The sequence below is a fragment of the Plectropomus leopardus genome, chromosome 15 (assembly GCF_026936395.1).
Source record: "Plectropomus leopardus strain MGB_pleo_1.0 chromosome 15, ASM2693639v1, whole genome shotgun sequence".
NCBI lineage: Eukaryota > Metazoa > Chordata > Actinopteri > Perciformes > Serranidae > Plectropomus > Plectropomus leopardus.
The window spans coordinates 17,352,414-17,363,319 of NC_142190.1; the positions used below are offsets into that span (position 1 = coordinate 17,352,414).

The window sequence follows — 10,906 nt, forward strand, 5'->3', positions numbered from 1 at the left end:
TGTGTGTGTGTGTGTGTGTGTGTGTGTGTGTGTGTGTGTGTGTGTGTGTGTGTGTGTGTGTTGTGTCCATACTTGATGCCCAGTGGTGAGGCCCCCTGTCCGTTGAGCACACCTCCCTGGAGGAGGTGAGCTACAGTGTAGTAAGCCATGTAGATGGTGGAGTCCGATAGTGACTCAATCAGCCATTGCTCGTCCCAAGGCAGACGGGTTCCTATGGTTACCAGGAGGCGTGCAAGTACACACACAAATCCAGAGACAGAGAAAGCACACGCACACACAGCCATGGGAGAAAAAGCAAAAGAGAAACAAAATTATGAAGAAAGACAAACTGTTGTCTGCTCTGAGCTGACAAAATCTTTTGTAGCATTTGCCATCTTGTCAAGCTGGTTATATTCTGGTGCCAAGACAAACACTAACACAATGGAATAAGTCCCTGATTTCTTTGTGTAATCATTGGCAGAGAAGCTGTGATGTAAATCTTTTATTATCAAATAAACTAAACTAAAACTAAACTCGCCCAAGCCACAAATGGCAAATTTGCTGCTCTGACAGACACCATTAACTTCTTTCTTGTTCTGTTTTTACTCACTGATTTGCCACTTTTCCTCAAATTTAATTTTGGTGCTATAATTTCCTACTCATACTCTCAATCAGCCTCAAATGCACTAAGCACATGTTTTGTGTGTTTCCAGTGAGCTCCTTTGAGATCTTTCATCAGTTTTTGATGGTTAAAAACACAAGATTACTGCAAGCTTGAGCAGTAATTAATTTTCAAAAGCAGTAGCTAACATAATTACGTTTTACACCGTGTATTAACATTGTGACTGGGTTTTTTTGCATGAAAAATAAAATCAATTAGGGCTAAGTGACATATAATAATAATATTAAAAAATCAAACATCGGTATTATGATACATTTTTTTTACCAATGACCTTGATATCAATAAGGCAACGGTATAGTTGTGTTGACTGTTGATGCTTTCATAAGATTTTTGATGAATAATCATCAGTGTTGCATATATAATGACTAAGTAGGTAAAGGTATATAATAGAACAGCTAGAAGAGTCTGATAAGTTTAGAAAATTACATAATTTTACTGTAACACAGTCTTTAAAACCAGGAAAAGACAACACTAACATTATTATGATATCAAAAATCTAAAAAATATAAATCCCATATTACAATATCAATATATGTCCCAGCCCAAATTTGCATATCTTTTCTTTGTGAACACTTAAAAAAAAAAACCTTATTTGTATCTCTACTTTGGAGTTTTCAGTGTATGGTTTATATTTGTTGAGGACATGAAAAAAATCTGCACAGCCTGCACCTTACAGTAAAATCAGGTAGCATAACAAACTGTCCATTTGGTTTTTTGGTGAAACTTTGTGTTTTATTTTCTGAGACTGTGTGGGGAGATTTCTACAGTAGGAGTCTACAAAAGGCCTAGACTTCACTGCACTGGCCTGCACTGTGTGCCAGCTGGCCCTCAGTCTGCATCTATTCCTGCATGAACAGAAAGGCAGACTGTTGCTAGGGTGCCTAATCATCAGTCCTCTGTCTCCACCTACAGACCAGAAATATTAATCATACACTCGTTTTAAAAATATCTTTAAACCCTGCTCATCCTTGGCAGGGTGGTATATTTAATCTTAATACAAGAAACAATGTTACTTTTGAAAGATGCAGTACTGATAGCAGCGACAGAGTTGAATATGTTACCTACAGTTACAGTTACTGCAGTCCTCACACAATCATTCTCACACACACAAACCAGAGACAAAGACTCACCAAGTCCGTAGGTACGGGAGCAGGCGTGCTCCTGTAGCCAGGCCAGAGTCGCCTCGAAGTTTCTCTTGGTCTCATCGCAAAATCTGTGTAGTGTTGTGTAAAAAAACAATTATTAAATCACAGTGGTAGCATGGTAAAGTTTGTTTTCACTATGATAGTTTGTTTTTTTCTATACTCCACACAAAATTGCCAAAACATTCAAAGGAGCCTCCACAAGCGTGGACAAAACTACAGAATGTACAATGTGACAACCATATAGTATGTCAGAGGTGTGTGTCTTACGTCTCCAAAGACTTGAGGGCTTCATTGGCCTGCTGTTTCCACTCCACATCACCGTAGTCCAAATACCTACAAGACACATGTAACATTATCACAATTTAAAGATTTAAAGAAAGCTTAAATGGCATGAGACATTCTACAATTGAAAAAACAGACCACCCCCAATCATCTTGCCCATATTTTGTAATAATTTATGAAAAGTTCCATAGCATTCGATTTTTTTGTCAAAAAGCCTAAAACAAGATAATCCCTTATACAACTTTCAACACATTTTTACCAATGACTTTTCCATAGGTTTTCCAAAATATTCTGTCCCATTTCCATGACTTTAGTTGAGCAGTTTAAAGTAGACAGGCTGTACAGCTATACATTACTGAACAGCTGTACATTACTGAACAGGCATTTGTGGATAAAGAAAGTGCTGGCGTTTGCTAACTTTTCTCGCTTAACAGACTTTCGTGCCACCAACTAGCTGCATGTGCCACTAGATCAGACCGGCAGACACAAGTATTCTGCAAAATGTTGAGGCCACGCCCCTTTTTAAGGGATAGAAGACCAAAGATTTCAGTGCAATTTGACATGTTTGGATTCTAATTTTGACAAATTTGTATAAGGTTTCTGGATTTTCAGAACTTTTAATTGAACAGAATTGAACATTCTGTTAATACCAGACCATTTGCAACCCCGTAAAAAAACAGTTTTGCTTATTTCATAACTTTTCCATGAATTTCATGACTGTTATAACATTGCCATGCAGCTTCAGATCCACAAATAATTCCTTCCTGTTTCAAATTAACACAGTTAAGGTCTTAACTAGCAATAGTATGAACATTTTTGTGATAAGAATCCTAGTGGTACTCACCACTGGTCACAGAGAGCAACGACACACTCATCCATTGAACGGGACATGACCTGCTTTTCTGGCTCCATGTAGATCATGGCCTCACCCTGAGATAAATTGGTAAAGAGCCAACACCATGACAGGTAACTATAGATCCAACATCTATCATGGTTGGCATATAAGGAACTCTAAGATACTTTGTAACAGAGCACAGACAAAAGAAACACCACAATCTCAGCCAAAGTCAGAATGTTACTTTGACTTTTTTGCATTAGGAACAAAGATTGTCTTACCCTGTCAACCATCATCTTCTGGATGGGTTTTTTGACATCCTGGACCTTCTGTCCCTTGTAGCCATCAACCAGCATGATCTGTGACAGGAATTCATTCACAGAAACATTTCATTCATTCTGATGCAATTCTTGCACAATTCTGACAGTTCAGTCAACAAGAAGTGGGTCATGTCTCTGCAGTGCTTCTATAAACCACAAATTATCATAAACTGCTCAGTGGGAAGACGCATTCTCAGTGTACACATATGACATGCGCTCTGCTCAATGAGCTGTCGACTGGCCCCTTGCAGTGCCTACATTGGAATTCATATTTTGCTCATATTTACAATCTGCTGACAGTGATGGCAGTTGCATGTGTACACTGTCACATGACTAATGTCATAATGTTGTGACAGGAAAATGGACTAGGCAAAAAATTAAATTCTAAGCTCCGTCTGTGTGTGTAAGAGTGCCATGTTGTACAAATCAGCCTGCTGTTCTGCACAGTTTTTCCAATAGTAGTCAGAAGCAAGCTGTCTGAGGGCAACACATGGCCAATAGCCAGTTAATTAATTATTTAGTCTAGCCTTAAGGTGTGAATCACTTGGTTTCTGTCTTGGAGATAACTCATAAAAAGCTTCAAACCTGAAATTAAATCCACAGGGGAGTTTTGTAGAGGGTTTGATTTTGCTGACCTATGCAGCTGTTTTTAACTCATTAGCCACTACGTTGTCTCACCCCTTCATAAAATCCCTTCAGGTAGACTTTCTCCTTGGCCTCGACCAGCTTATCCTTGTCATTCTGGCTCTGGATCTTCAGCTCATCACACACCAGAGGAGCAGAGAGGTTCCCGTAGCCTGGTATCTCTATGATGGGGACCTAGCATGTGCACACAAAAATATAAAAAACACAAACATTAGGGACCTGTTGAGCAATTCAGGCTGAATTTGTTGTCATGTGTCTTTTTTTACATGAATAGACAGGTCCAATGCAGCCTGACTAAATCAAATTGACTCTAGCAGATCAGCTTACCGGCTCAAAAGGCAAGACCATCTTGTCCTCAATTCCATACTTCTCCCGTAGAGCCTGTTGGAAAATGTAAGCATTAAGAGCCACATTAAGCACTCAAAAAATAAACATCAAAAAGTAACATTTTTAAAGACAAAAAAATACAACAAAATGTTAAAAAAAACAAAACCAAAAAAAACTAAATGACATTCAATAAAATAAAATAAACACTAGGGAAAAAATGATGTTTAAAAAAAGATTTAAACTTAAAAACTAAGGCTATAACTTAACTCCAAATCAAAAACCAGAGCAAAAAGATCTTTAATCTTTAATCTTCTTTAAAATCACAGACAAAGCTTGCCATTCTTAAGAGGCAATGAGCACCACAGTTTAGGGGCATAAAACAAGAGGGCACTCTCACAGGCACCTTTATGGGACACATAAGGAACATTTAGAAGAAAAGCAGTGGAGGACCTTAGTGATCTGGTTGGAACATAAAATGAAAAAAAAACTCTGCTGTATGGAGAAGCAATGCTATATGAAGCTTTTTACAAGTAAAATTACTTTAAAATCAATTCTAAAAGTCAAAGGTAGCCAGTGCAGTGTCTAAAAGCAATGGTTTTGTTGTTTTAGTTAAGACTCTGGCCGCAGCATGCAAAAGGTAGTGTGTGCCTGAACAAGAGCTGTGTATTTAAATACTCATATTTCTTACTGAGGAACTAGAGGTTTAGTCCACCTGAGCACAGCCGGCTCATTTAATAGCACGAATCTCTTTATACATTTCAAAATCCTCATTTCCAAATTACCATATTATATGAGCTGTTTTTTCCCATGTTTCTCTGCAGCAGACAGGTATAAATACTTCCTGAATGGCTGCATGGTAGAAATTTGTAAAGGTCTGTAACCTTACCTGTTTTTTCTTGATGTCTCTGAGAGCAGCGATGTCATCAGGAGCATCAGAAGGCACACTGGTAACTACCCCCGTACCTAAGAAAAACATAGACAAGGAAACATGTTAAATGTATTTGTGCCCACAATTGTAATTTATTTGACACATATTCAGTGCTATTGCCCATTGCCACCACATTTCTATAAACTGTGGAGCAGCTACACTGGAGCAGTTAAATAACTGTGAAGAGAAGAACAAATAAATGTGATCATCCAGGGCTAAAGAGAGATTCGCTCTTCTCAAAATTCTGACATTTCAACTTAGTCATTCAGAAATTAAGGATATTTGTAAAAATTCATCAACAGGACACATAAAAGCAAACAGACAAACTACAGCCCTCAAGCACCAAAGACCAGAAGAAATAGATAGTACTGAATTCTACGCGGACGGGGGCACTCTGGGTGCAATTAGATCGATTTTATATGATTACAAATGCTCTCCCTCAGGTCAAAAAAGCAACCATTATTTCCATCCTTTGACATCACAGTGCAGCACTTTGCAAACTCTGTAGTGACCTTGGTCTGCTATTTTGAGACTCCCTCGTACTTTTCCCTGAGCTCCTCCGACAATATCTACAATGAGGAGGAATAAGGGATAAAGCTCAGTGCAGATTTTCTGACTTTTCTGAAGAAAGTAATACCTGGAGCAATAAGAGCGGGAATAAGTCATCTTCTTTTTTTAAACCTAGACAGGTATAAACACATCGACAAATTTCAAGCAGCTTCTGTTGAACTGTTCGCTAACTGTCAGAAACATTTAACTCTGAGTTCAAGTTGGAACATAAAATAGAGTAAAGTGCCCCGACTCAAGGGTATTCTGACTGCTGTGTGCAACACTGGCAGAGAAGCCTTTTAACAACTGCAAAGCTTTTACCCATGTGACAAATATCTGGCTTGGGAAAAAAAAAATCAATCTTTGCAAGTTACCACTCAGAATAAATTCATCTGCAATTTTTCCTAACGTTTTCAATCATACCTTTGTCCTCCTTGATGGTGAGCATAGGCAGAGCATAGATGATCTTATAGGAGGTCAGAGGAGCACTCAGGGCACAGCCGAGGATATCCTGGAAAGGGACAAAAATGATGCAGAGCCTTTTTTAAAAAAAAGATTTTTTAAAAAGTAAAAGACTTAAAAAATTACACTGTAAATACATAAGCCCCTTATCTGGTCCTTATTTTTGGGTTGAGGGACAGCTTTAAGCAGAGGTAATAAATGAATCAATTTTGCAAGCTGTTGCCTTCGCCATTAAACCTTCTCCCTCAAACTGTCATACACTGCCAAAATGGTTCTTAAATTTAAAGTCCTCAATGTCTGATGTATATAAGAATTTATTTGCAGCTCAAAGCAAGAAATATACAAAGTAAGTACCTGTCCCAGTATTTCCATGGCCACTGGCACCACTCCATTCTCTTTGGTGAAGCCCTGGTAAGACATGTTCCTGGCAGACCTGCTGGTGCAGATGAAGATGTCTCCACTGGTTGTCTCAAAGGCAACGTACTTCATGTCAGGCCTCACCCAGCAGTTGGTCTGTCCAAACATGGTCTCTGGTCTCAGAGTGGCAGCCACCAGGAAGATGTTTTTGCCTTTCATGGCACTATGGAGAAGACGGCATTAGCAATTTACTCCTGTCTCTAATTAAGAGTTCATGGTACTGCGTTTATCAAGGTGAGAAGAAGACCTTGTCCACGTGTGTACAGGTTGAACATCTTCAACCTTGCAGCAGTTTTACAAAAGTTCAATTTTCAGTGACACAGAATGCATTATGTGTGTGGATGAAAGACAAAAACACAGAAAAAGCTAGACTTGTAAACATACATGTGGACTAGGCCTTATACTTAAGTGCACGTAAAACTTGTCTGTGGAGTAGTATCCTTACTTCAAAAAAATGATGGCAGAGGAGTGCTTGTCATTTGTTACCTGCTATAAAAGACTTTGGACTTGAATTTTGCTGTGTACGGTTCAACTATTTTCATCTTGATGAGAGTGTACTCCTGAGGTCCAACTCCCTGCAGATAAAGAACAATGTTAGTTGAAAGAAAAAGAACAAAATGCAGCTCTCAAATCACTTCACTGTAAGAGAGCATTTTAACGATTTTTGGGTTGTTTTTCCTTTTTGTGCTAACAACACTGAATAAAACATTTGAAAAATTCAATATGTTGAATTTTCTACATCCCCAGTAAACTTCAGGAACAGGCAAAAATGGTAAGTCAAATAAAATCAATGGTGATGCCTCGGTCAAGTGTTTTGGGGTGTGAGAGGTAGTGTGGTAAATTTGCAGTTCGTTAAAGAACACAGTTCCTTTTAGTATTTGCTGTAGGACTCCCAGCTGATCGTATAAAATAAAATCGCAATTGTGTTTTCCACAACTGATGCATTATTTCATTGCGTCAGTTAGGTTTACCTCTCCTGTCTGCCTGTCATGATCCATGCATGGCTGCCCATCCTTGGGAGAGTAGATGGTATACCTGCAGAGGAGTCGTGACAGTCACATTGTATTAGAACACACAATGATGAATGCTACTCAAACTGCCTGAGACTTGAGGGCAAACTTTAATATCAATGATCCAATAATGTCTTAATTTTATATATTCGCTTTGCCTTTACTCCATGGGAAAAAAATGACACTGGTACAGCACAGTGCTTCAGGCAAGACAGTTCAACCGATCCAGACAGCAGCAGAGATAGAGTTTAATACATTATCTTATTGCATAATGAGGGGCACCCCTTTCTTTCCTTACACTTCACTACATTAAAGAAAGCCAGTGCTACAAACAAGTAAAACAGCTACATAAAAACCTTTAAAAGGATTCCAACAGCTGAAGGCAAATTAAATTTAATACTTTAAGAGTTTTTTTAATGCCATGAAAAAGTCAGATCATGGTTAGAATTGGGAAATACCTAACATTTATTACTCTGTATGCGGGATTATTTTACTGCTTTAATTCCCATCATAAGGAGTCGAAGAAGAGGAATTAAGTAAATTATTTTTAAAAATTAATGTTACCAATTATTTTGTGATTTACAATGCAATGTCAGGAAAAAAAAGAAATTCATAACATTCTACTTCCAATGGCATTGTATTTTCAAGACTTTTGAAAGACCTATTTAAGACATTTTAATGCCAATTAAGACCTTATTTTTAGATTGCTTAATTAAATGCCTTTCAAGACTTTTTAAGGATCCACAGGGACCCTGTTTAAGAAGCTCACCTTTTGCCAAACTTGATCTTTTTTCTCTCCTTCAGTGTGATGAACTGCCACCTGACGAAGGAGTCATAGAAGGGGTTCACATCGGTGGTGATGAACGAACGCCTCCAGTCCACCTGTGTAGTGATGACATGATATCTGAGTCTGGACTCAATCAACTCAAATGAATAATCTGGTTTATTTATCCAAAGGAACGATATATTCTGGTGAATTCTGGTTATCAAACAAGCATATCACTCCGGTGTGTACTTTATAACACATATGTATAGATCATAGCTCCATGATATTTTGCCTCAAAAGTGAATTTTATTTTACCCTTGAAAATAATTATGTTTGTCATAAATCATGGTATAGAGGATCATAAAAGGTAAATAACAAACAGTTGTTACATGATTACAATTAGTTATCACCTTGACTCCCATCATTTTGAGATCTCTGACAGCCAGAGGAGGGAAGTACTCCAGCCAGTGTTCAGCGTTGGCAAACTTGACAATCTCCTGGTCACTGAGGCCCAAAGACTTCATAATGTCCCACTGGAAAGTGGCGGTTCCGGATTTGGCTGCTGCTTTACTCTAACAGAGGATATAAAGGAGGAGGGATGAAATTGATGTATATTGGCACATCTTTTGTGAAATCTCTAACAAAGGAAAACGCAGAATAATGACTTTTAGATGTGAAAAAAACTTTCACTAAATTCTGTATTTTTCCATCCCCATGTGAAAAATGCCATAAAACTGGTCTCTCAGATCCTGACCTTCTTGCCCTTTGCTTTGTCCTTGATGATGATTTCATCAGATGTCTTAGGCTTCTCCTTCTCCTCTTCCTCCTCATCTGGAAACTGTGGAGGGTTTCCATACAGCTCCATCTCTCTCTTCAGCTTGTCTGCACAGGCCTGGAGGAGATAATATGGATGTAAACAATATGAATACAGGAAAAAAAGGAAACGGAAGTTTGTGTGTGTGTGTGTGTGTGTGTGTGTGTGTGTGTGTAAAGTTAACAACAGAATGCCGTTGGTGGCAACTTGCATTTTGTGTTTGTTGAACAAAAAGTGGAACGATGATGTTCAGCAATGCTAACGCTCATCATACGTAAAAGTACTTTCACCTCCGTTTTCCTTTGGACTAATGTGATGGACTGTAAGAAAAAACACTAGCCTTGATTGGCATTCCTGTGCAGTGCAGTCCAAATGGGAAGAGGCATTTTTTTCCTTTCAGAGACTGGTAACCAACCGCAAACTGAAAGAAAAAAAGAAGTGATCAGCAGCGAGTCAGATACGAGTTATGATAAGTTGAATATTAATATCTCAAGCATCTTTTAATAGTGCACAAAGAAAAAGTTATTGTCTTGGTGTACATCTATGTCTGATTTGTAAGCAACCTTACCTCACACTTTGACAAGCTGAAGGTGTGGCCCAGGTGCAGTCGGCCATTCATGTAAGGGTAGGGAAAGGTGACAAAGTACTTGTTTTTGCTGCAAGGAAAAAAAATGATATTTGAAAATATGCAGTTAGGATCAAAAGGATTTTATATGTGTGTGCACATTTTTCCAAGCAAAGCAGCATCAACTGAGAATTATGTGGCAAACATCAGTGTCAAAAGCTCAGTCTTAGTATGTTAAGTGCACCAAACAAGTTCAGAGCTTCAACAACACTTGCAGGGCTTGTTTTGTTTTTTTCCTCAACAGCAATAACATACCTACAATACCATTTAAGAACACTGAGTGCTCATTGTTGCATCAGAAAAAAAGGTCTTGTACGTGCATATTAAACCATACCTGGGTCAGGTGTATGAAAAAGAGTAACACTCTTCGGGAATAGAGCATATGGTCCCTTGTCAAGATAGGTACTCACTTTGTGCTTTCTCCAACTGTTGTCGGTGCATCATGCTCAAATGCCTTCTCCTTCTCCCATTTCTCCTGGACCTCTGTCTCAATCTTTCTCAAATAGTCCAACTTTGCTGTTCCTTTCCGCTCCTGAAATACAATGACGAGCAACACGAGAGTTTACTCGAGAAAAAAAAAAAAAGCCAGCAGCTGCAGTCAACTCAATACTGATTATTTTATAACAAAACATAACCCACTTTTATTGAATCGTTAAGTGTTCTATAATATTAGCGCTTTCAAGATAAAGTAATTGAAAAAAACAATGTATGTTTAACAAGACCACAACTCAAATCTCTGGTCCTACTGAGTCAAATTTCTCACAAATCTGTCTTTGCAGTTGGCTCGACAACTACACGTTAGCTTATGTTAGCTAACTTGGCTAACAGCTACAGTAAGTTAATGAGACAAAGCGCTACTATTGCCTACAAACCAGCATTAACCGCTCCAAACTAAAGATAAACTGAACAATGGACCTACCGTCATTTTGACTCAAAATATGGGCGATTCGCTATTCTATTGTTTAGACAGGAGAAACAGTAGAAGTAGTTTCCAGTTTGACAAGGGAAACCCACGCCACCGGTGTCTGGCTGATGACACCCACAACCAGCTCCTCGCGTTGTTATCTGGGAAATGTAGTCCGGAGAACTTATTATGAGTCGTATCGTTAGCGAACGTGTG

General features: G+C 38.5%; 1 protein-coding gene across 1 annotated transcript in view; it reads right to left on the reverse strand.

Annotated features, from left to right (window-relative positions):
* lars1b (leucyl-tRNA synthetase 1b) overlaps positions 1 to 10,861 on the reverse strand; it is a 28,677-nt gene extending 17,816 nt beyond the window's left edge. The window contains exons 1-19 of the mRNA XM_042498742.2: positions 10,706 to 10,861; positions 10,197 to 10,318; positions 9,730 to 9,817; positions 9,502 to 9,582; positions 9,102 to 9,239; positions 8,758 to 8,919; positions 8,351 to 8,463; positions 7,543 to 7,606; positions 7,058 to 7,146; positions 6,509 to 6,734; positions 6,116 to 6,203; positions 5,102 to 5,178; positions 4,216 to 4,269; positions 3,922 to 4,062; positions 3,205 to 3,282; positions 2,933 to 3,018; positions 2,074 to 2,139; positions 1,792 to 1,874; positions 73 to 211 (exon numbers count right to left, since the gene is read on the reverse strand). Of these exons, the coding sequence (XP_042354676.2) occupies positions 73 to 211; positions 1,792 to 1,874; positions 2,074 to 2,139; positions 2,933 to 3,018; positions 3,205 to 3,282; positions 3,922 to 4,062; positions 4,216 to 4,269; positions 5,102 to 5,178; positions 6,116 to 6,203; positions 6,509 to 6,734; positions 7,058 to 7,146; positions 7,543 to 7,606; positions 8,351 to 8,463; positions 8,758 to 8,919; positions 9,102 to 9,239; positions 9,502 to 9,582; positions 9,730 to 9,817; positions 10,197 to 10,318; positions 10,706 to 10,711 (1,901 nt within the window). The 5' untranslated portion in view covers positions 10,712 to 10,861. The remainder of the gene's footprint in view (positions 1 to 72; positions 212 to 1,791; positions 1,875 to 2,073; positions 2,140 to 2,932; positions 3,019 to 3,204; positions 3,283 to 3,921; positions 4,063 to 4,215; positions 4,270 to 5,101; positions 5,179 to 6,115; positions 6,204 to 6,508; positions 6,735 to 7,057; positions 7,147 to 7,542; positions 7,607 to 8,350; positions 8,464 to 8,757; positions 8,920 to 9,101; positions 9,240 to 9,501; positions 9,583 to 9,729; positions 9,818 to 10,196; positions 10,319 to 10,705) is intronic.
* Positions 10,862 to 10,906: the final 45 nt, after the last annotated feature.